The sequence below is a fragment of the Lycorma delicatula genome, chromosome 2 (genome assembly GCF_047948215.1).
Source record: "Lycorma delicatula isolate Av1 chromosome 2, ASM4794821v1, whole genome shotgun sequence".
NCBI classification, from domain to species: Eukaryota; Metazoa; Arthropoda; class Insecta; order Hemiptera; family Fulgoridae; genus Lycorma; species Lycorma delicatula.
Genome location: NC_134456.1, coordinates 140,034,824 through 140,062,022, shown reverse-complemented (window position 1 = coordinate 140,062,022; position 27,199 = coordinate 140,034,824). Strand labels below are relative to the sequence as shown.

The following is a 27,199-nucleotide window of genomic DNA, read 5'->3' as shown; positions in this document are numbered from 1 at the left end:
AACTGCCAGCCTTGAACATCCCAGTTCATTTAGGTTTTCCTGCACTCCAAAGAAAGACCTTTGGAGTTAAATCATGTTATCTGATTCACAGGAACTCTTACAGAAAGCACAATACAATACATATACACTTCTTTCTCAACAAATGGACAAGTTGAAATTCTGAAAATGTGTGGATAGTAAATGTAAGAGTAAATAAAATGTAAGGGTAGTAAATGAGCCACTTGATAAAAGGACAAAGTAAATGGGAACCTACTGTTCTGAAATAAAATGATACAGATTCTTTTTATCACCACTAAACATATTCTTTTATTTGTACAGTTAAAACCACTAGGTTTTAACAGGGGACCATTATCTAACAGAGTCTAATTTAATCTAGCCCAGAAGTTTCACTGCTAAAGAGATTCCTGAATTCTTTCAATTCAATAATTCTTCTGTAAGAGAATAATTTGAAATATATTGCTTTATTATAGGAATGTGAAGGGGACTGACTAGTACTAGCATTAGAGATTTCTAAAATAGAAGAATGTAATACCAAAGTTTTACTTTATAATTTAAAAAATTTAATAGCACAAAATTGGTCAACACATGAAGAATCATGTACTGCTACCATTTCTAAACTGCTGTATTCTAAACTGCTGTATTCTAAACTGCTGTATTCTAAACTGCTGTATACAAGCTATGAGATAAATAATATATAAATGAAAAGCTAATTTTAAGTCATGACTTTTCTGATTATTACATATTTTTCTGAATGTTAACAAACTTTCATTTTATAGAGAAAAAAATTATTAAATTAAGTTTGTAAACTTAATACAAAATGCATTATTCCACAAAAGAATGGAGCACATTAACTGTTGCTTTAACTACCTGTAAAGTCAGCAGTATCCTCTGATAATAACAATTTTCATTATACAGCTAGTCTCTTAATGAGAGCAAATTTACAGGGTTGAATATCACTTGCATTTGTGTGGGGTTGATATACTGATATTCAACAGTGTATTTCATACAGTGAAACAATATACCTTGCTTTTCTTCAAAAGCATGACATGGAAAACATGTTTTTCTTGAGAATAATGTAATTTTTTTAGATTTGATGACTCATGCCAGGTCAGAAAAAATTATTATAGTTGAGACTTTAGAAGGTTGTACAAAATAGTAAATTATAAGTATATTAAATCTATGGACATGAAGGAAAGGATATAATTAAATTCACTAATGCTGATATAAAATAACAGTAGTACGATATTAACACTCTTTCAATCACATTATAATAACAGTAGATGTATTTTCTTACAATAAAATAGTTAATAATTGAATAAACCTAAAATCTACTATAAATTACACACCGTAAGCCTAGAATAATAATCATCCATATCGTCACATTTTTGCCATTCTTTGGCTCTTAATTCAATCAGTTCTAACAACGTGAGACGAGATTTATAGTCAAGATTTTCATCCCTTGTACCATTCCTGAATGAAACAAATGCTCTATCTAGCTGATCTGAAAAATGAGAATAAGCATTTATTCTGATCTGTACAAAAAAATACATTATACAAATCGCATCAAAATATGATAAATTATATATATATATATATAAAAACAAAAGTGTTTAAATTCTGTATAACAGAAAATACCTAACGTAAATACATTAAATTAAATAAATTACTACAAAATAATTCACAATTCAGAAGCTGTTGAAAATTATTTTGAACATATATTTATAATTACATTAAATGGATGCAAATAAATTGTGTTTTTTAATTAGTATTATTTTTAAAATCATCAACATAGTAAATACTGCTTCTGTAAAAGAATTTTATTTTGATTTTAATTATATTTTGGTGGGAAGATTTTTTACTTTTAAATGGTTTGGCAATTTATTAAAAATTGCAATGAAAGCATAATACAGTCCTTTTTTTGTAATCTATTTCATAAGGAAGTATTGAATTGAGTTATACATGAAAACAGTTGTGTTGTCTGGACTAGTAAAGGTGGACATTGTTTTTTTTTTTAAGAACGAGACCTTTCATTTAGCAAAGAATGAATATTCATAAATATGAACACATGGATACGTTAATATATTTAATTTTCTAAACAAAGGTCTACACAATTCATGTTTACAAGCACCAGATAATGATCTGACAACCCATTTTTGTATCTTAAAACTTGAGGGAGCTCCAAGAGATGAAATTATATTGTAAAGAATATGTAGGCATAATAAATATTTAATAATGATGACAATTTATTAAGGCACTTTGATACATATGAAAACAATATGATCATTGCATGAGAACTTGTCATCTAATAAAACACTTTGTGGGCAACAGAAATACAAGAGTTAACATTAATGGGAATTCTATCCAAGCGATCACCAATGTTAGGTCACCTCTGAAGCACAATTGAATGTTTTTATCCACATTTAAAGTTAGATGATTCAAATCCATCTAGTGAATATTTTCTGAGCTATTGCAAAATTTTCAATTCCTTTTAAATAGTTATCTTAAGATATAGAAACAGTTGTTCCAATCTAAGAAAAGGATTACGAGTTATATTTAAAATATTTTCCAAAAGCTTGGAAATGGCTGTGTCAGTAGAGAATTTTTTTCATAAAACAAAAGTTTATTAATATGGTAATATCCTTTGCAAGAAAAGTAAAATCAATTTTTCAGTTATTTTAGAAAATATGGACAACAAATTAGCCTAAATTTTGTAAATTAAGTGCAGAATCTTTTTCAAGGAGGGAAATAACAGAATCCTTAAGGCAGATAGAGAATACCCCGTTGCTAAAATATTCATTAATTAAACTATAAACAGCATCTATGAGTTCTTTTAAAAGGTTAACAGGAATATCCTCAATACCCATGGAATATTTAATTTTGTATTTACAAGATCTTGCTGGGTATCAACAGGAAATAAAAATACTGATTCATCATCAAAACTATTCAAGGTGTATGTCTTTGTTTGAAATACTAGAAAAGAAATTATTAAATTCCTCTGCTACCTGAATAGGGGATGAGATAATGGAAGTTGAATTAATTTTTATTTTTGGTGAAGTTAGAGCAAACTTAACCATATGTGAATATCCTTGTGAAAAACGTGAAGGGGAGCCTTAAAAGACAAAATGACTGCAATATTTAAACATAGTTCAATCAAGTGGTTTCATTCATTTAATTTTAAGATTTATATTGTAAATAATTTTAACAAAAATGTTTAAAAAGAATTATTTCAATTAACTCATATCTAACCTTTTTATTTTTCTTTGTAGCAGGTAAATTAGAGCATTTATCACTTTTTTTAATTAACAAAACATATGTCACTCAAGGCATTTAACATAGCTTCCTAAATAGCCTGCTTCTACATTCTCAAATGCCAATCATTCCACAGTCTCATTTCCTTTGAACATAATGTTTTTTACACCCATCCCATTTAAATTATGTCTTTTTTTCCTTATGACCATTTTTAAAATAAAAATAATTGTTGACTAAAAGCTACGGAGTATTGTTTTAGAAAATACCAGTTGAAAATGGAAAGTTAACATAAAAACAATCTAAACCATACAAAGTCTCTTCTAAGACTGCCCACCTTAAACTAACCATGCCTCTTATACAACATAGATAAGATAAGAATTAAGAAAGTGTTCTCCTCTCTTTCTTAATGCAAGAAAGAAAAATGTAATATATGAATCATTAAACAATCAGAAAAACATTTCCTCCCTTAAATAAAATTTAAAAGAGGGGATAACCATTAATGCTCATATGATATAAAATTTCCATAAAGAAATTGTAAATTTAAAACTGTAAAAGACAATTAGCTATGATGTCTTATGTAACTATATATTGGCTATTTATACTATTTGTACCTTCTCCTATCATTATTAAATAATGAAATTTCTCTCATTGTTTATAGTTTTAGAATTATCTAATTGTGACATCATGTTGTTAATCACATTGTAAGTCATTATTACATCATTTTCAAATTATATTAATTCTTTTATCTTTAACAATTTTCTATATATATATATACATGCTAGGTCGGCTATGGAGGGCATTGAGCCTTAAGTCACCTCCATTTCTTTCTTTCTATCAATATTTTGTTAAGGTCCCCCTACTTTAACTTGGCCCCATTTCCAAGTAAACTCCATTAAAGATTTTTGAGTGGATCAAGTACTTTATTTGTAAACCTGCAGTCACACAGTAGCAGCAACTGAATGGCAAGTGTTCTAGTCTCTCAAAAAAAAGGACTCTGGTTTCATTTTTTACGTTAACTTTTATTTTTTTCATACTTATGCACCAACAGATGATTTGTTTAATTAACATTTTAATTGGTTTTTTGAATTGAGATTTTTGGTAATAACAATAACACTTATAAGAATCTAGGAAAAAACTAAATGAGTTTCATGTGTGCGGACTAATATTTTATTTGAATAAATATTATTAACTATTAATTTTAAAAATCTTTTAGAACATGTGGGAATAGGGATAAAAATGGAGAATAAAGGATTATTAAATAAACAACAATTTGTTTTATAAAACTTGAAAAAATCCATTTTAATTTTCAGCTTGCCTGTTACAATCTGTAGAAGGATAATTATATATATATAAATATATAATAAAAAGCGTATTCATTTTCATTTGTTTCATTTGTTCTGTTTTTATAATTAAAAAATGAAATTGCCCAAATATACAACCAAAATATCATACTAATGTAATGGAAATCTAACTTGTACAAGAATGTGACTGAATCCAGAAACAAAGAGAAAACCTACCAGAGTATTATATCCCTAAGGAGCATTAAAATATACAATGTGAAAAAATTTACAAACACTAAAGTAAAATTTTGAAATACAGGGTCCATGAGGTCCTTCTCTGCCCACTTGGCAAATTGTGACCAGAATTGATTGGTATCAATTTCCCAAACACAGAAATTATTGTACCAAATCAATCCATCCAGTTTGGAGATATTAAAAACACAATTCCTTCTGGAATTTTTCATTGCTAAAATTGTTATAATTGCATGTTATAAAAAAAAAGCAAGATTTTTGTAATTAAAACAGATCTGTTCTATTTTAACTACTATAACATTGTAATTATATTAATTACAATTTAATTACTATAATTAACTTTAATTATTGTTTATTACTATTATTTAAGTCTTGTATCACTATAATTTAAATAGACCTATTCTAAATAGAATAGTTTTACAATTTGAATTACAATGATATCACTTGTTTTTTTTACAACATAATACTACTCTATTATACAAATAAACAATTAACATCAAGTTAATAAATTTTCAGTTATAAAATTTAAAAAACTAAATACAGTGTGGCATTAAAGTGCAAAACAAAATTCTCAAATTAAAAGTTATATAAAAATAAATTCTGCATTATATTATCATGATGATGTTTGTTTATTGGAGGCAAGATAAATCTGGATAAAAGTCATGAATGAAAGGAAAATATCACAACATTTTATTAAGTAATTTTGACCAATTAGAAGAAAAACATAATGATCAAATATTACAGGGTAAATTAAACAAATAGTACATTAAATAAATTGTTACAATGGAACAAATTTATATCATTAATTTCATTTAGACTACAAACTTACCTAAATTAATAATAATACAGTTTTTAAAAGATTACTTCAAAAGATTTTCAGTCACTGTTATGACTCTACAATGACTCTTTAACTACTGTTCTAGATGTTATTGCCAACTAACTGTTTTAAGTTATACAGACATATATTTAGTAAAAAAATAATACTGGATTTAAACTGTGCCTAAACAGTTAATACATTTATGTTCATATATTTCAATGTTTGAGTGTGTGATATGTCCTTTAAATTAAAATACTACAGAGAACAGCCATACCAATCACTGAAGATGGTAACTAAAGAAGTAACAAAATTTTGAACAAATTTTTTAAAAACTTATATTTATTAAATTTGGTTTAATTTGTTATAAAAGTTATAGCTTTAGATCATTTTCATCTCTGAAATCACCATGGACAAAAAATGAGCAAAACAAATTTTTATATAAAATAATTTTGATCTGTTCTTTGTAAACATTTTTATACAATGTGAAATTTTACTAAAAATGAACCACTTCTATTTATATACAAGAGTCTAAAAATAGTATTTTTAAACTTAACAATTTTATATCAAAACCTGAGGTATCGTAATCTAACGAATATTTAATAATAAATAGGGAAATTGTTTAATTAGATTAGATTGGCGAAAGTAATTACTTAAATGATTAACCATATACAATCCTATAAACAATGATGGATATACCATAAAACTTACCAACTTTAACAACTGATAAACTTCAAATATCACAAAGTTAGACATTTGATAGCTATACATGCACACACAAAGGTAAGTAAAAAAGTAAAGTGAAATTTAAATAACCATCTTTCTATTTGCACTTACATAAATGAAATATGAATATTTTTCAATACAATCCCCTCTAACTACTAAAAATTTAATTAATCAAACTTTTAATAACCTTCTGAATTCTTTGATGGAGAAAACCTTTTGGTCTGCAGGTAACCAATTCTGCAACACTTCCAAAACTTTATCATTAGAACAAAAAAAGATTCCCTTACACCTCTTTATTTCAGTAGGCCAAAAAAGTGAAAATCATTTGGAGCCAGGCAAGGACTGTATAGTGGATGATCCAGCAGCTCAAAACCAAGATCTTAAAGGAATTAAGTTTTCCAGGAATCAAACTCAAGACTGTTGGTCTAGAAGCTAGCATGGCAAAACTGCATGCATCAATTGGCTGGTTGGTTATTAAAACTTAGCCTTTTAAAGAAGGGTTTGTTTAAACCATTCAAAAATCAAAATAGATGATATTTTTATACTTTTAAAATATTTGTAGGATTAATATAACCTCAGTTTTGTTCTATTATCAATTTGTATACGCAAAAACAAGAAATTAACAAGGAACAATTTCTGAAGTACTGAATACTTCAGAAGTTATTTTATAGATTTATAAATAAATATTTATACTCCAATATACTGCAATTAACAGATATAGAACATCATCTTACCTTTATAAACAGGCTCCAATTGACAGCCAAATACCTTTAAATTATCACTAAGGGTAAGTATATTTCTTCGAAGTGTATCATCATATGTAGTATTAATTATGTGCTGAGATACATTTTCAACAAGGCACATAAGGTTATCCACTACAAGAAAAACAGGAAATAAAAATTAAATTATTAAAATCTGTTAAAAACTCTGTCCATTGAGTATTTATCAATCCATATAACATGTGTTCCAAAATTGTACAATTTGTTTTCTGTAGTGCTGGCAGCATAATGCAAAGTCACATGTTTTAGCAAAACATATTGCAGTTATCAATGCGAAGTGGTACACAATGTAAGTGCAAGTGATGATTGTTAAAATTCATTACAAATATGGAAAATTTTTCGCTGAGACTGTACCCAAATTACATGACTTTTTCAGAAGTGAGAAGTGCTCCAAATGAAACAACTGTGAAATCAATAGTTAAAAATTTTGAACAAACATTTATTGGTTGAAAACAAAAAAAAAATACAGGCAGATGTCATACTGTCATTCAGCCAAAAACATTGCCGCTGTAAGCTGCAATGTGGTGGAATGTCTCATGCATTGTTGATCATTCCAACTGTAATTTCAAAAAAACACAAAGCATATTTCAATTTGTACACATTTAAGATTCAGCTAACCCAGGAACTGAAACCAAACAACTACTTGAAATGCCAGACATTTGTCCATTCAGGGGTTGAAGAATTAATAAGTAGATGGGGATTTGGCTAAGAAAATCATGTTCAGGGATAGGCACATTTCCACTTTAGTGGGTATGTAAACAAGAAAAACTGTCATATTTGGGGCACGGAAAATCCTAAGGTCATTCAAGAACAGTTATGAATACCTAAAGTGACTATTTGGTGTGGATTTCATACTGATGGAGTTGGACCATTGGTTTTTCAAAATTACTTGGGAAATGCAGTGACTGTCAGTGATGAACATTATCATGAAATGCTATTTGATCTTTCATGGGTCCATTTGGATGCATAGTTTTGGATGACATGTGGTTTCAGCAGGATGGTACCTAAAAAGATCCACTTGTTGCAGCAAAAATTTAATGGGAGATTCTTCTGCATAGCAGTTAAATGAATTGATCACAAGGATCATGCGATCTTATTATATGCAACTTTCTTCTCCTTTTGTAATTCATTAAATTCAAAGTTTATGCTGCAAAACCAAGAATTATTCCTGAATTGAAAGCAGAAATTTGAAGAGGTATTGACAACATAGAGCTGCAGTTATGGGAAAAAGTAATTTAGAATTTTGTCAAAAGAATTTGAAGATATAATGTGCCATGGCATGTTTGGCACATGCCTAGGGATGTGGTTTTTATATGATTGTGCACTGGCCCAAATTTGCTGTAATGTGAAGGGTTATCTAGAAATACGCCATTGAAATGGTTACCAATATTTTCTAATTCATGCTATCAGACTATTTCCTTTGGGGTTAGATAAAATAGTTTGTTTATTCTACCCATATTGTCACATAAGAACTAAGAAACTTTATCATAGAAGCTGCAGCAACTACTAAGAAAGTCCTGATTCTAAAAGACATCTAAAGATTCCATAGATTTGTAATGTTGAATGCTGCATTCAACAAAATGCCAGCCATACCAAGCAACTACTTGAATATATGTTTTTTAACATTATGAATTCTTTTATATTTTGGTCTGTTTTTTAAATAAAATTTAAAATTTTAAAACTTATATTTATTTTCTTCTGACTTTATTTATATCAATTTTCTAAGAAACAAATTCTCTCTCTACAAATAGTCTTAGAAACTATTCATTTTCTGGCAACACAATGTAAACAATTTTACGAGGTGTGGCTATCAAATAATGAGATTAATGCTAGAGAAGAACTGTGCATGCACCAAATTCATATGACCAACAGCTATGTAGCGTAAGCCTTCTCTTTTGATTATTGGCACTCCAGTTTCTGTAAACATATTAGTCTGGCCATGGTCTTCGTTTGGATAATATCTGGTTTTTTTTTGTTTTTCCAAAAAAATAATAAATTTTTATTCGAGTAAAGAATTATTGTGAAATTTCATATTAAACTTGTAAAAACCACTACTGAAACTTATCTTTTATTAAAAAAAAGTATATGGCAAAGAATGTTTATCACGTACATAAGTTTCTGAGTGGTGTAAGTGTCTCCAAGATGGCTGAAAAGACATTAAAAATGATGTTCGCCTGGGTCATCCCAGTGATTGTTTTTTCAATATTCATGGGATTGTATGGATTCACTGGGTTTCTGAAGGTCAAACTAATAATCAACGTAATAAACAAGGTCAAACTAATAATCAACATAGGACATTGAGGTCCTTTTCTTAACTCAGTGAAAAAATAAGAAAAAAAAAAATCACCCGAATTATGGAAGAACAAGTCATGGGTTCTTCATCAGGACAATACACTGACTCACACTGCATACACTGCATTGTCTATCATGACATTTCTAGCCAAGTATAACACTCCAGTGTTAGACCATCTGCCTTATTCGCCTGACCTGGCACCATGTGACTTTTTATGTTCACCAAGGTCAAATCTGCATTAAAAGAAACAAGATTTCTGATCATTGAAGCTGTGAAAGAAAAAGCGTCATGCGTCATGAAAGAGCTCATAGAGGGAGACTTCCAGCACTGTTTCAAACAATGGAAAATTTGCATGGAGTGTTGTAGGGATAGAGGAAGGGGTGTATATTGAAGGGGATAATAACTAAATATGTATAAATTTAAAATACAATATTTTACAGCATTAGTCTCATTATTTAAAAGCCACACCTTGTATTACAATGAAACGAATAATAAAGTTAATTTACAGCAAACCTAAAATATAATCTTTTCTACTATAAATTTTATCAAAATTTTAATTTGATAAAATTTTATCAGAAACTACAGTGGATACAGTCGTACAATGCCTTTTTTTAAATTCAATTTTCCGCTCAAAAAACAAATAGTACCACCATTTTTGCCAATTAATTTTGGTCACAAGAATTTCAGTTTGGCTCCATTTTACCCTTGAAGCAGAAATCAGTGAAATATTTCACTAGCTGAAGGATCAAATAAAGTGTTAGACAAATGTATATTACAATTTTTTTTGCTTATGTTAATATCTGGATCTGGCTTCCAAAAAATTTCTATGCAATTTTGAATCACGCTATGTAATCAATATTATATAAATACGTTTATTTTCTTTTAGAGCTCCTCTCTAACAGATCTATTTAGAATTCTAAAGCAGATATTTAAAAAATTGTTTGCTCTTTTCAGCAATTCATTGCTGAACCAAGTTCTCTAATTAATAATTATGGCTTATTTTTCCAAAACCCATTTAGCATTGTCTAGTCAGATATTCAATCACTATTATGCTTTATACAATTCATTTAAACCAAATGATGAAATCTTGTGGACAATATGACAAAAACTGCACAGATAAAAAGCCTAACGAAACAAAAATATAAATACCAGAGCAGTTAAGAACTACCAATGCAGGCCAGGATTATGTTAAAATAGAGACATGGTAAATTATAATTCCAAAAGTATTATGAATATATTTTATTTTTTTTTTAACACAGAGCCTGCCTAAAGTTATTGTAAATGATGCATTGTTCTAGCTAAAATACCACTTTAGATGGATGTAACTTTAGAAATCTATTAGATTAGATTTATCAAACCAAATATAACTAATACATCAAGGTGCTATTTTAAAATGAGTCAATGTGTACACATATTTTAAAATAGTTTAATAGAAAATAATGAACACGTTCTAACATCATTCTCAGAACAAATAACACAGATAAAGTAATTTCAGGGAAGTTACATTATTTTTCATTTTATTTAAAAAGCCCTATTCAAAAAACAGAAACCAAGATTTTATTTTTTTTTAAATTGGAACACTTTCATGCCCATCATACATTCCTAAAAAATAAGGTCTGCATGAATTTTAATGTTTGTGGTTTATCTCATAATCGAACACCCTTTCCTTAGAAATAATTAACTTTCTCACAGGGATTGGCAACTGATAGATTTTGTTTAAGGTAAGCGTAACCATCAAAAATTGAAAAATATCGGTTTTTTAAATTTGTGCAATGTGATTATACATTTATTTCTGTACAATTCCATTGTACATATTTTGCTCATACGATAAAAAATATAGTAGATAAAAATATATTTGTAAAGTGTTGTTTATATCTGAAATCAGTTTGTTTCATGCTCACAATTTTTCTGACAATTTTCTACATACACTTGAAAAGATTTAGTACCATACTTTTATTTTTTTATACACCATAGTTTTCTTCTAAACGTTGGTAACAATACATGACATATGGTGATGTTTATTTACTTATACACATTGCTATTCTTAAAGGTTATGTAATAAATTTCTGTTTTGTTTTTTTATGTGGCAAGTTTGTATTTAGTGAAATTGTTGCGTATCATGAAGTTTTATATTACAAGTGTTTGTACAAAATGCCAAGATCTGTAAGGCTTACAAAAAAATGTAAGTTTAGAGGAAACCAGCACATTAAAAAAAGGGTTCCTGTAAAAGATCCATCTGTTAACTGAATCAGCCACCACCAGATGTAAATAGGCCTAGTAGTTCTTCGAAAAAGAAACTGAATTTAGTTTGTTATGAAAGTTTTAAAGGATCAGGAAGTGGATATTGCATATTTGACATTAATTTATTGAGTAAGTTTTTAAAATCATTTGTTGTAAATATGACTGTGTAAACTTGATCTATTCTAACAAGAAAGGGGTTGGTTTGACCAAAAGTATTTTATTATTTTGTGATGTGTATTAAATCGATTGAATTTATGAATTAAGATAAAAGAAAGAGTGGTAAATATGAATAAACTTGCGTTTTGTGTATGCTATGAGTACTGGCAAGGGGCTGAATCTTTCTAATTATTCTGTTCCCCCATGGACTTATCCTCGCCTCTGACAAAACTTCATGCTTACACAAAATTTTAACTGATTGGGAGTACTGTTAAGTGTTGTGCAGAAGAAAGTATGATATCATGAGCCTCAGTGGCTCATGATATGAGCCACTGAGGAAGCTTTGTCTGTCAACAATAACTCAAGAAATCTAAGAATGGTTCTTGACAGCCTGTGGCAGAAGATAGGTCACACTTCACTGAATGGATTTGTGAATGTAACTAGTTTTGATATTAATAAAATCCTTGAAGTTAGTGAATTGAGCAAATACTATCAGAAATGTTTAGCTCGAATGCACAGGAACATAACTGCAAAAAAAATAATAAAAAATTATAAAGGGACATGTGGAGGCATGAAGGCCGTAGGGGCCATTGAAGTTTTTAGTACAGAAAGAATTGTATGTTAAGTATCTGGGAGACGGGAACAGCAAGGATTTCCAAAAAGTAGTAGAGGATAACCCTTATGGGAGTGATGTAATCATAGAAAAACTTGAATGTGTTGGGCACATGCAAATGTATGGACTCTCGGCTGCGCAAATTAAGACATGAAAGGGCAGCATCTGGCAGATGGAAAACCCACTGACGGTAAAAACAGGCTTACCTTTTCCAAAATATATCGAATTCATTCATACTATGGTCAAGTTATCAGGGTGGGTGATATCACTGAGGAAATGAGAAAGAATATTTAGAGATCATATTTCCATGAGACGTTCAGCAACAGAGAACCACAACATTTCTTATGTCCCAAGGACATCAATTCATAATGCAAGTACAACAAAGCAGTTGCTTTAGGTGAAGGTAAAAGCATAAAACATCATTCACTATGGCTATTGCTGAAACAATTAAGCCGATTTATAATGACCTGTCAAAACCAGAGTTGCTAAAGAAATGCTTACACCACCGCACACAAAATCTGAATGAGAGTTTTAATCATATTGTGATCAAAAATTCCAAAAACTGTTTTTGTAAGGTTAGATACTTTTAAAATACGGGTTTAACGGGTTGGTCTAGTGGTGAACGCGTCTTCCCAATCAACTGATTTGGAAGTCGAGAGTTCCAGCGTTCAAGTCCTAGTAAATACTTTCATACGGATTTGAATACTAAATTGTGGATACCAGTGTTCTTTGGTGGTTGGGTTTTCAATTAACCACACATATCAGGAATGGTCGAACTCAGACTGAACAAGATAACACTTCATTTAGACACATACATATCATCCTCTGAAGTTATGCCTGAACGGTAATTCCTGGAGCCTAAACAGAAAAAAAAAGAAGAAAATAGGGGTTTATGATTCAGTGTTGGTGTTTAATGATGGATTTTGTGGGTAACTAAAAGTTCTACAAGAATTAGATTTGAAATATAGTGAAAAAAAGAGTTACGGAGTCTAGATGCAGCATGAGTGAAGAAAGCTGAAATTTCAATGATGTAGTTTATAAAGACCAAAAGGAGAGCACAGGAAAATAAAAAAAAAGACTTAGAAGAGGCAGAGTTAGATCCAGAACATTTTTAACCAAGTGCTCTTATTTACTTTTAAACTGCATTTACTAGGAATGTGATTTTTTTCACCAATGTTTTTTTTTCAAAAGCTATCAAAGCTAAGTAGCTGAAATTTTTACATGATTTTACTTACCTAGTACCAAATCCATAAACATATCTTCATTAAATATTTAATAATTATTTTTCATTTAAAAAATTAAAATTTTCAAAGGACTTTAACAAAAAAAATTTAAATCTGTAAATAGTAAATTTGGTGCGGAATTGGTATAAAACTGTATAGATTCATTAGTAAAAATTTCAGGGAAATCGATTAACTGTTTAGGAGAAAAAGGAACATAAATATTGCCAATTTAAGATTACAAGCACAGAGTGGTCAAGCTTACCTTAAATAACCTTATATTTATCAATTTCTTATCAATCTGAATAAAAATTTGATCAAAATATTTTATTATAGTTGTATATCACCTTTATTATCTCCTGATTGTGATCAAAGTAGATGTGTAACGATGTCTGATGATAATTAATTTGTAATATTTTGTGCAAAATAATACCAATAAATAACTGAAATGGTTCTGACAATCAATTTTCATCAAGCGATAATGAAAATGAAGAATTATGAAAAAAAAATAGAACTGGAGCATAATGATATGCTGTACTTTTGTAATTGTAAATTCATCTAAAAGAACAAAACTGGAACTTGGAACAACAGAAGTTACAAAATTTAAAATTAATGTTCTATCGGCCATGAAGTACTCTTGGATTTATTTTGCAATTTGAGACAGGAACAAGAAATAAAAATATTATATAATCAAATTTGTCCTTGACCGATAGATAAATTACTGAAGCTATCACATTAAAGACTTGCTGGAATTTATTTTTTAATACATGGCAGAGGATAGTGAAAAGTTAAAAAAGATAAATAAAAAATATTCCAACCAAGTGATATTCAAATATCCCTGAGATATTTTATTTTAAATAACATATCGTATCCCTAATCTATTAAAATATTAAAAATAAAAGAAGTGAACTAATAATTATTAGTAAACAAGATGAAAATATGAATGTAATATATAAAATAAACAAATCTATTATATTAAAACAAATTAAATACATTTCCATATTATCAACTAAACTCTTGGTGAGGGGGCTTGAGTGCTCAGGGATACAGAGTAGCTGGACCGAAGGTGCAACCATATCGGAGAGGTATCTGTTGAGAGCCAGACTAAGGAATGATTCCTGAAAGAGGGCAGCAGCTCTTTCAGTAGTTGTTAGGGGCGTGAGTCAGAATGATTTAAACGGCCATATCATCACTCAGTCCTCTGAGTACTGCGCAGCTGAAAGCAATGGAAAACTACAGCTGCTTTTTTTCCAAGAAAATGAGGCTCTCTGCATTTTCATATAGCAATGATGGAGGCGCCTTCCTTGGTAAAATATTCCGGAGGTAAACTAGTCCCCGTTCGGATCTCCGGGTGGGGACTACTAAGGAAGGGGTCACCAGAAAATTAAAAAATAACATTCTATGAGTCGGAACGTGGAATGTTAGAAGTTTAAAAAAGGTTGATAGGCTAGAAAAGGCAGGAGTAGGTTTCATAATGAACAAGAAGATAGGGAAGAGAGTAGAGTATTTCAAAACGCATAGCGATAGAATCATTGTAATAAGGATAAAATCAAAACCTAAACCGACAACGATTGTTAACGTCTATATGCCTACAAGCGCCCATGACGATGATGAGGTAGAGTGTGTATACGAAGAGATTGATGTGAAGCAATTAAACATGTAAAAGGAGATGAAAATTTAATAATAGTTGGAGATTGGAATGAAAGCATTGGAAAAGGCAAGGAAGGAAATATAGTGGGTGAATACGGGCTGGGCAAAAGGAATGAAAGAGGGGACCGACTTATAGAGTTTTGCACGAAGTATAATTTAGTAATTGCCAACACCCAATTTAAAAATCATAATAGAAGAATATACACTTGGAAAAAGCCAGGCGATACTGCAAGGTATCAGATAGATTATATCATGGTTAAGCAAAGATTTAGAAATCAACTCGTTGACTGCAAAACTTACCCTGGAGCAGACATTGATAGCGACCACAATTTGGTGATAATGAAATGTAAATTGGGGTTTAAAAACCTGAAGAAAAGATGTCAGATGAATCGGTGGAATTTAGAGAAGCTTGAGGAAGAGGAGGTAAAGAAGATTTTTGAGGAGGACATCGCAAGAGGTCTGAGTAAAAAAGATAAGGTAGAAAATGTAGAAGAAGAATGGGAGAATGTTAAAAAGGAAATTCTTAAATCAGCAGAAGCAAACTTAGGCGGAATAAAGAGAACTGGTAGAAAACCTTGGGTTTCAGACAATATATTGCAGCTGATGGATTAACGTAGAAAATATAAGAATGCTAATGATGAAGAAAGTAAAAGGAACTATCGGCAATTAAGAAATGCTATAAACAGGAAGTGCAAACTGGCGAAAGAAGAGTGGATTAAAGAAAAGTGTTCAGAAGTGGAAAGAGAAATGAACATTGTAAAATAGACGGAGCATACAGGAAAGTTAAGGAAAATTTTGGGGTACATAAATTAAAATCTAATAATGTGTTAAACAAAGATGGTACACCAATATATAATACGAAAGGTAAAGTCGATAGATGGGTGGAATATATTGAAGAGTTATACGGAGGAAATGAATTAGAAAATGGTGTTATAGAGGAAGAAGAGGAAGTTGTGGAGGATGAAATGGGAGAAACAATACTGAGATCTGAATTTAAGAGAGCATTAAAAGATTTAAATGGCAGAAAGGCTCCTGGAATAGACGGAATACCTGTAGAATTACTGCGCAGTTCAGGTGAGGAAGCGATTGATAGATTATACAAACTGGTGTGTAATATTTATGAAAAAGGGGAATTTCCGTCAGACTTCAAAAAAAGTGTTATAGTCATGATACCAAACAAAGCAGGGGCAGATAAATGTGAAGAATACAGAACAATTAGTTTAACTAGTCATGCATCAAAAATCTCAACTAGAATTCTATACAGAAGAATTGAGAGGAGAGTGGAAGAAGTGTTAGGAGAAGACCAATTTGGTTTCAGGAAAAGTATAGGGACAAGGGAAGCAATTTTAGGCCTCAGATTAATAGTAGAAGGAAGATTAAAGAAAAACAAACCAACATACTTGGCGTTTATAGACCTAGAAAAGGCATTCGATAACGTAGACTGGAATAAAATGTTCAGCATTTTAAAAAATTAGGGTTCAAATACAGAGATAGAAGAACAATTGCTAACATGTACAGGAACCAAACAGCAACAGTAATAATTGAAGAACATAAGAAAGAAGCCGTAATAAGAAAGGGAGTCCGACAAGGATGTTCGCCATCTCCGTTACTTTTTAATCTTTACATGGAACTAGCAGTTAATGATGTTAAAGAACAATTTAGATTAGGAGTAACAATACAAGGTGAAAAGATAAAGATGCTACGATTTGCTGATGATATAGAAATTCTAGCCGAGAGTAATAAGGATTTAGAAGAAACAATGTACAACATAGATGAACTCCTACGCAAGAACTATTGCATGAAAATAAACAAGAACAAAACAAAAGTAATGAAATGTAGTAGAAATAACAAAGATGGACCACTGAATGTGAAAATAGGAGGAGAAAAGATTATGGAGGTAGAAGAATTTTGTTATTTGGGAAGTAGAATTACTAAAGATGGACGAAGCAGGAGCAATATAAAATGCCGAATAGCACAAGCGAAACGAGCCTTCAGTAAGAAATATAATTTGTTTACATCAAAAATTAATTTAAATGTCAGGAAAAGATTTTTGAAAGTATATGTTTGGAGTGTCGCTTTATATGGAAGTGAAACTTGGACAATCAGAGTATATGAGAAGAAAAGATTAGAAGCTTTTGAAATGTGGTGCTATAGGAGAATGTTAAAAATGAGATGGGTGGATAAAGTGACAAATGAAGTGCTATTGCGGCAAATAGATGAAGAAAGAAGCATTTGGAAAAATATAGTTAAAAGAAGAGACAGACTTATAGGCCACATACTAAGGCATCCTGGAATAGTCGCTTTAATATTGGAAGGACAGGTAGAAGGAAAAAATTGTGTAGGCAGGCCACATTTGGAATATGTAAAACAAATTGTTAGGGATGTAGGATGTAGAGGGTATACTGAAATGAAACGACTAGCACTAGATAGGGAATCTTGGAGAGCTGCATCAAACCAGTCAAATGACTGAAGACAAAAAAAAAACTAAACTCTGTGTTGATAAATCAACATATGCCAATAAAATTCTTAACCATCAATATGATGTGTAATACATTACACAGAAGTTTTAATGCACTTAGCTCAGGGCCTTATCTTAACAGATTATTATTCTAAACAAACAGCAGAATAAAAATTTTATATTCCAGCAAGGAATATGATAATAACATTATTTATCAGCACAACAAAATTTTATTCTATCAAATAATTTTTAATTTAATCACTGAAATTCCACCTTTACAAAATTTCCAAAAATTATGGCACAACAAATATAATTCAAGAATAAAATGTTTACTCACACTGTCCAGACGAATATTTATTATGTGTTTCTGAAGGTGTTGTTTTGAGAGGCCGAGGTCGTTCAAGTTTCTTAACATTTCTAGTGCTAACAAATCGTATAACCCCTGAAGCCATATTTACAAATCCTGCCGAAGAAGGAATCACTGAAAATGATATATAGTAATGTTAATATATGTCAAAATAATAAAATCAGAAAATATAAGTCACAATAATAATGAGGAGAAAATCTGAATTACTAAACAACAAAATAGTACTTTGGTTGGAGTAAAACTGAAGAGAATTTAAACAGCTGTTGGGAAACATTACCCTGGAGAGGTAGAAAAATAAGTATTAATTTAAAACAGAAAGCTCAAATTAACAAATAAAAGAATATAGGATTTGTAAAAAATAATTTTGTTAGTTAATGAGGATAAAGAATGAATAACAAATGCAGGGGAGTAAAACAGAAACTTATACACAAATAATAGTACATAAAACAGTACACAATAAGAAAATTGTTATGAATTAGAATAATATTTTCACAGAGTAGTATTAGTTTAATCCAGTTTAAATAACTGAAACAGAAAGAATATACAGATCTAAAATTTGTTGGTAGATTCACCACATAAGTTTTAAACTTGTTTGGGAATAAAGAACAGAAATTTTGTAGCAAATGAAAACCCAGCACCTTTTGGAGGCAAAAATCAAAGTTTCATCTATTCATATTTTTTCTGAGAGTTTTTTGTCTTTGCAATATACAAAAGGGATGAAAACTGTTTCTGGATTGATAACTTTAACTTTAGCACTATTTGGGGTATTATTAACCATTTCTATACAATTAAAATGTTTGGCAACAACAGGTAGAATTTTTGAAAGATTACTAACCAGATATTTGTGTTACAAAAAATCTATGAATTTGTGTAATAAAGTTAAATGACAGTATTTCTTGATTGATTAAACTTACACAAATAGTACATATTTATAAAGTGAAATCTTTAGTTAGTCATGTACAATTAAATCACACTATTCCAAAATAAAAAAATTGCACTTAAACGGTTAGCTTCCAATATGATCTATAAAAAAAACTAGTCCTTGAAAAGAAACAAGAATGATTATTTTGTAAATAGTACACTAAAAGGTTATTGCGAAAATCTTCAGCAGCTGAAAATTACCACCACATACATTTTTCACAAATTTTGTAATCAAGTTAAAAAATAACTAATTCTGAATTTACCACCTTTGTTAGTGATCTAATCCACACCTCCCCTTTTTAAATTAACTATTACAGAGGATTAAAAGTTCATTCATTGAATTACGTTATCTTGATTAAAATGTGCAATAATACTGAAAAAATAAATTGTTAAATTGAAAGAAGAAATTTCTTGTAATTAGATATAAAACTGTGTAACGTAATGTATGTTATAGAAATACATTACAGTGTTTGTATATATACAGACAGACTAAAGTTGATTTCATTTTTTTGTATTACAGTAAAAGAAAATAAATACACATGAGCTGATGGTAATGATACTGTAGTTAAGTAAAAAAATAAATATTTGTCGAGATCAAAACACAATAGATTTACTTAATTATAATGTTAAACAGTATAATAAAATATATTTTATCCATCACAATCAGAATGGATAGGCAAGACACAAATCAACAGTTAACTAAAGTAACTGCCTCAGGAATAAACTGAAGACAAAGAAAATCTAGATCAGTCACATAAGTACAAACTAATTACAATAAATAAAATAAAAAATAGAATCTAAATTAAAGTTACACACTTTCAATATAAAATTTGTATCCAAAGTTACAATTATCCACATGATACAGACAATTTATTTTTATTTTAGAAGAAATGAAACAAAAAAATTTAATGTAACAAAGTACTATTACAAGAATAAAATGGTGTCATAAACTTACAGTAAAAATTTCTAGTTTAGGCTTTTCATTTCCCTGGTGCAAGCTGAATTAACGTCCAACAACCTGCTTGTACATTAACCCTAAATTTATCTTTGTGAAAATTTTCAATCACTGAAAATCTAGATGGAAACATTTACCATGTGAATTATTTACTACTCAAAGGTCTAAAGAAATTCTTAAGTGAATGCAGGAAATGAATTTTTATGACAAACGAGGTGCGACAATAAAGTAATGAGACTGATGTGAAAGAAAATGTTACTTACTGTTGTAGTCATGTTTAGTGTTGTCTCCTTCAAAGTAGTTCTCCTCTGATTGCATACACTTATTCCAGCGCTTCTGCCATTGATGGTAACATTTCTGGAACTCATCTTTTGTAATATCCTCCAAGACCCTCGTCACAGCTTTTTGGACATCTTGTGTTGTTTGAAAATGGTGTCCCTTGACCGCCATTTTGACTCTTGGAAATAGAAAAAAGTCGCACGGAGCAATATCTGGTGAATAAGGTGGCTGTGGTAGTACTGAAATTTGTTTTGAGGTTAAAAATTTCTGTACTGACAGAGCAGTACGGGATGGTGCATTATCGTGATGCAGAATCCAATTATCAGCAATGTTGGCACGGACACGAAGAACTCGTTTACAAAGTCTTTCTAAAATTTCTTTATAGAAATATTGGTTAACTGTTTGTCCAGGAGGCACCCACTCTTTATGAACAATTCCCTTGGAATCGAAGAAGCACACAAGAGCATGCATTTCACTTTTGACTTTGACATGCAAGCTTTTTTTTGGTCTGGATGATCCCTTTGAGCACCATTGCGAACTTTGGCGTTTTGTCTCTGGATCGTATTGAAAAAACCAACCTTCATCACCAGTGATAACACGGCTCAACAAATCTGGATTGATTTCCGTTTGCTCTAACAGATCGGCTGCCACATTTTTCCTTGTTTCTCGCTGTTGTGTGAGATTTTTGGGGACCATTTTTGCACAAATCTTTCTCATACCAAGATCTTTAGTTAATATTAGACGAACTGTTTCTCGATTGATGTTGAGTTCTTCTGCAATCATTTTCACGGATAATCTTCGATCAGATCGTACGATTTCACGCACCCTGTTCAAGTTGACATCTGTCCGTGGGGTTGATGGTCATCCACTGCAGTCTTCATCTTCAACATTCATTCTGCCTTCACTAAAAATTTTATGCCACCGAAAAACTTGAGCTCTTGACATAACCTCCTCTCCAAAAGCCTTCTGAAGCTTACCATAAGTTGTCGTCGCGTTTTCACCCAATTTAACGCAAAAAGAAATGGCATACCATTACGCAATATTTTGCGGTTTCATTTCTGTGACGAGAGACACAAACACGTGTTCACTTATTACAGCACAACTCACGACTGAGCAGTTGCATCAATGTGCCGCTTTCACTAGAAGTAGCTTATAGACCAAGGTCAAAGATGGTGTGCCTACGCAAGCTGCAGGGTTGCCACATCTTGCTAAGAAAAATCAATCTCATTACTTTACTGTCACACCTCGTATATCCTAATACTCTGCATTAATTACTAAGTTTATATACAATATCCTGACAATTCTATGATTGTTAACACCCAGAAAATTATTACATGTTTTTAAATGTTGACCAAACAACAAATTTTTATTAACTTAACATAGTGTTGAATATTATATGGTTGGCAGCTGCTTATTTTGTGAATCAATGAATAGATCTTTTTTAATATTTCCTTTGCTTTTAGTTGGAAATTTTTGCCTTAGATACTGGAAATATGAGCAATAGTTTTTTCACCAGAGTTAAATTAACTCATTTCTTATACTATTTTATACCATAATGTTGATACCAAACTCGGCTGTCTCGTTCATGATAAAAGAAAAACGTACTTAGTATTCCTAAATATATTCTGTTAATTTTAAATCTCCCCATACATTCGACATATTTATTAATAATGAAAATGAATATCTTCATTAGTAGAATAGGGCTTCTACAGAGCCAACTAATAAAATTTATAGGCTTGTAACCTGCTAAAACTGAACAAAATTAAATAAACATATCACAATATAAAAATTACTTTTCAACTTCAAATATTTTTGTGCTTGTAGAGCAGAGTTACAAAAGAATTCATAATTTTTTTATTTCTGTGATAAGTAAAATAATCATTACTGTGTATTAAAAACAACCTTTTAAGTTTGCGTTATATAAACATATATTAAAACATTTAATTTGTAATTTCATTTAGTCTATAAAATGAAGTTTGATCATCTCTAACTTCTACTTCAAAAACATCTTAATCCTAAGGTTGCACATATAATTATTTGGTTTAATTGTTAAAAAAAAGAAACTTTTATAAATTAATACACACCTAAAGAAGTAAACTAGTTTTTCTAGCATGCTCTTAAAAGTACCTGTTCTTTGCAGGGTTCAATACTGAATTTTTTAAGCATATGGATTGTCAAACTAGTTTTTGTTTATTTTACTCATTCAGAATACATTATGCCTTATTTCAGTTGTCTGCTTAAAGGGAGAATTAGTGATGAGCCAGACGATGTGGGGTTTCACACATTTAGATTTATAATTAAGTAAATACAGCTTAGTTTAAAATCAAATTAGCTGCTAGATGAAGATTTTATTTCGTATCTATCCTAAGAATTAGTGTTACATAAAAATTATAAACTTTTTTCTTAGATTTTCATAATACATTAATAAACACAAATAAATAAAATTGCAAGGCCAAAGATAAAGTATTATAATTTGACAGCAATGTTCTCTGCGTAATATAATTTTAGGCAATAAGGAAGATAAAAGAAAGATGTGGCATTTTTTTCTAGAAAGGTTATTGTAAGTTTAAATACTGTAACTTCATAAGCTTAAAATCTACATGATGATTACAGTAATATAATAAATTACCAAACTTTCACTTTCATTATTCAAGTTTGGATTAAGTTATGCTAAAAAATTAGTCTCCGTGAACAGAATATAAATTCAGCTGTATTTAAAACACAATGATAAATAATATTCTAAGAACTGGTTATTTCAGTCAAAATTCAATAATTATCAATTTTATTGCAGAATAAAAATAAGTTTCATAACATCCAATAATCAGCAAAAAATTAACCAATATCCTTCACACCTAGCTTACTTAAACATTATGTGAATAACTAAACTAACATTTCTGAGTAAAGTCACGAAAATCACGATTGATTAGCAAATTTTATCAAAACGGTTTTCAATAAATCAATTAAATTTTTATCCCTAACCTAATTTTACATTAAAACCCTAAATATCTGGACAGATAGAACCAATTAAACACCCGAAGACAAAATGAAAAAAGCAATATTGTTCTGTTATTATTAAAAATACAGTCTTTTAAGTAAACGGCTAAACTTACTAAGCCGTGTTAAATAAAAATCACGTAACACAATTAACTAATACGTTCTTTAAAACATTCAATCGTCTTTAGCTTACCAGATTATATTAGGCATTAACTTTTACAGGTAAATTCATTGGGATTTCACAAAATCATCATTTTATTTACGTACAAGTTGGAATGACAGAACGGGTTTACGATACAATAAGGTCTACTACATTTACTAGGCAGTACCAAATAGGGTTAATTTCTACATCATATACGTATCGCGAAAAATGACGCATTTTAATGTTTTAAAATACATAATGCATGATGAAAAAATAACGGGCATATTAATTACAAAGCAATACAAATACCTTTTAAGTGAAATCCTCTCGTTTAGCTTAAAAAATCACAGGCAACAAATCGTTACGATACCCTGATTACGATCATCATCGTAATCACTTGCAAAACAAATGCTTTGAGAAAAAAGTAAAAAAGCACATTAACTACATCTGCTAATTTTATATAGAACACATATTTTAAAATTGCATCGTTTAAAATTCTATCGTAGACGTTGATATCCCATTCGTGTGTATTAAATAAATCCATATATATAATATAAATAATCACTTTTTAAAATTATTTTAAGCAAAAATAGTTTTATTTTCTAAATGAAATAATTAGTAAGATTCCCTATTTTAGCATTTATTATCTTGTTGCTTTGTAATAAATGTTCTTGTTAAGAGGGAGAATATTTTTTGCATGTTGGCAACAACTCATTTAAAGAAAGCGCTAACATTTTTCTGTATGGCTTTCAAAAGTGCTATTTTTAACCGTATTAATTAACCACGGTATTGATCAGAAAAATATGACATAACTTCCAATATTAATTTTATATTCGACTAGTGATCAAATTTTAATCTTAAGTAATGGATCCTGAATGTTATTCCAATAAAAACAAAATAGTATATTAAAATTTGCAATTCGTTGCTTAAAATTAAAGCTTCCTTCATAAAAAAGTCCTTTGATCAATTACTTATTGAAAATATATAACTTACCAATTAAAGAAAATTAAATAATTACCTAGTGTTAGACAAAAAAACTTTTAGGTACTAAACAAGTTTTTATTACATTACTATAAACTCAGACAAGGTGCATTTTAAAAAAATACACATAACTACAAAAAGATGACATAAATAAGATAATACCATGGCCTTACTAAGGTCTGGTATATATTAAGTTGGTATTATATATTACAAATGAAGAAGAGTTAATTAGTAGCATATGCTGATGATACATCTATTGCAAATATTGTTTGTAAAACAAAAAAAATCACATTAATATAAAGATAAGTTACATTATGCCATAAAAGACAATTATCTGAAAAATAACTTTATATTGATTTTTAATGGTAGTAATATCACTCATGTTTATTATAGATCAGTTATGTACCACTGAACTAGTAAAAATGTAATACATCATTCGAATACCAATAGTTTTATCTCAGAATGGTAAAGTAATAAAAATTACAAATTTTTGAAAGTATTTATTTTATAAAAAAAATCATGTAATAAAATTCCTTTATTTATTACAAATCTTTTAATCATTAAAAAAAACATTTACTTACATTACTGATTACAATATTCTTGAAGGTTAAAAATCCAGTGAATAGGTTGATTGTACATACTTGTAACAAGTAAAGAAATATCTGGTTCTGGAACTAAATCTGGAACTAAATTTTAAGCGCAAATTGGGTCAAAGTTAAGTTTACTGCAAAATTTATTTTTTACTGTCACTGTAGCTGATAATATACTTTTACAAAGATATGTAATAGAAAATGGAATTGAAAATAATAATTCTTTTATCCATCATAATATCCATCATAATTCTTATGATGGATATTCATTTTTAACTTTTTTCCAAAACTCGTGTAGCTCTAAATTAGTAAATTCCATTTTCAAATCTCCGTAGTATGGTAAATCTGTCAAAGATTCTCTTTAACCCTCAAGTGGTCGTGTGTAACTAATTTACTTGAGAGATCGCGTGGATGATAGTAGTTATCTACTAAGTATTCTAATTTTAAACCCATTTTTTTGTTTCTATAAGTGTCATTTGTATTATTAACATAATATAGGTTAAAAAAAATTACACATTAATAGTGTTTTTAATATTACCAGATGTTGATGAAAATGTATAAAAAATTAGACTGTATTTACAATGTTTTTTTATACAGAACATTTGTCGGAAGAATAATATAAATACATAAATAATAATATTAATATATAACAGTAGAAAAATGTAATAAATGATACTAAGCTACATATGTATTTAGATATGTCAGAACATATCAGAACAGTGACCAGGGCACAACTAATTCTGGCACTTATAGCAGGATCTTCATTTTATTTTTAGAACGGGCACAGATCTGGCATCTTCCCCTTGAACTGCTTGGTCTGTTTTGTGGTTGATTACACTTTGGTACATCTACCTTGAGTAATAGTACATCTCTTTTCCTGATTTCGACTGGCACCTGAGGAATTTGTATGTGGCTTAGTATTTGAGGTCTAATTAGTTTCCAAGAAAATGATTCAATAAATTTGTCTCTTTTATTTTTTTTGTAATCATTATTCACTGAGAATATGCACATTGGATTATTCCTGACAGATTAAAAAGGTCAAAGAATACAACAACAGGTCACCTCCTTGTATTACTGGAAACTGAATAATTAGCACAAAGTTGGTCAATTATATAAACTCCAACTTTTGAATGATTATAAAAAGTGACTATATCAGGTTTTCTTTTTTCACCAGTAGATACATCTATAGAATCATGCATAGAAGATACCAAAATTGTTGCTTTATTTTTCCTTAAGTGTCTGGTACGAGAGTCTTATTTTTTTGAAAGCCAAAAACTGGCGTATTTAGTTGTTTATATTTGCTGAGGGAGAATTCTTTTTTTGTTTTTCCTTAGGGTCCCAACGTAAGGATTTTTTTTTCAAACAGTACTTCCACCAGAGGAATGCTAAAAATTAGTTTTCTCACTTTAGATTCCTATTAGATCCATAAATTGGTTTGGCTAGATGGAGGATGACATCATTTGATGCATTGCTGACCTAATATGGCCCTGGTTCCTGTTTTACACAAAAAACTTCTAAATTTATTGTGTGCATCATCCTGCAATCAACTAGTGCAAATATCTTTATCCCATATTTGGCAGGTTTGCTCGGGATAATCTGCCGAAATGAACACTTTCCCCTAAAAGGGAGCAATTAGTCATCTATTGTGAGGTATTCCCTTGGTAAAATAACATTGGAATTTCTTTATAGATTCATCAAAAATTTTTCAAGTAGCTTGTCTGATTTTCTTCTTATTTCTATCGTACGGTAGTTGTTGAAATGGAGACATTGCATCAGAAAATAAAATTTGTGTTCACTTATGGTGAGATAACAGGCTTCTATTCCACACCCTTTGGAATTATCCCACATTTTTGTTGTACTGGTTGTACTACAATAATGCAAACTGATACACTATTCCTAAGAGGGCTCTAATCTCAGTTTCATCAGTTGGATGAAACTGATGAAGTCAGTAATTTCCTTAGAGTAATTTTCCTTTATTTTGTGAATATAGAAATTTGTACTAACTGTGATAATTTTGACTATGTCGTCATTAACAAAAAGTTGTAATGTATCCATTTCTGTTTTAGCATCTTTAGCTCTATCTTTAGGCCCCGGTATGTGGCTTATGATGTTGTTTGAACAAATTTACACATTTTTCCGGGGTGGGTTTTTACTACACTTGTTCTGTCAATTCCTACAAATACATCTGAATCACTGCTCTGGCCACTCTCTTCATTGTCACTTGCTTCCTGTTCTGTCT

At 29.9% G+C, this 27,199-nt stretch overlaps 1 protein-coding gene across 10 annotated transcripts in view; it reads right to left on the bottom strand.

The window, feature by feature from the left end:
* Nucleotides 1-23,853, bottom strand: part of mxt (Eukaryotic translation initiation factor mextil) — a 75,975-nt gene extending 52,122 nt beyond the window's left edge. For 7 of the 10 annotated variants that reach the window (XR_012755159.1, XM_075356323.1, XM_075356331.1 and 4 more), the window contains exons 1-4: nucleotides 23,699-23,853; nucleotides 18,069-18,212; nucleotides 7,056-7,196; nucleotides 1,347-1,501 (exon numbers count right to left, since the gene is read on the bottom strand). Coding sequence is in view for 9 of the 10 variants with exons in the window: in XM_075356323.1 (XP_075212438.1) it covers nucleotides 1,347-1,501; nucleotides 7,056-7,196; nucleotides 18,069-18,183 (411 nt within the window). In the remaining variant the exon portion in view is untranslated. Of the gene's footprint in view, nucleotides 1-1,346; nucleotides 1,502-7,055; nucleotides 7,197-18,068; nucleotides 18,213-22,337; nucleotides 22,360-23,440; nucleotides 23,578-23,698 lie in introns of those variants that run through there. The other 3 variants (XM_075356324.1, XM_075356325.1, XM_075356330.1) reach the window with 3 other exon arrangements.
* Nucleotides 23,854-27,199: the final 3,346 nt, after the last annotated feature.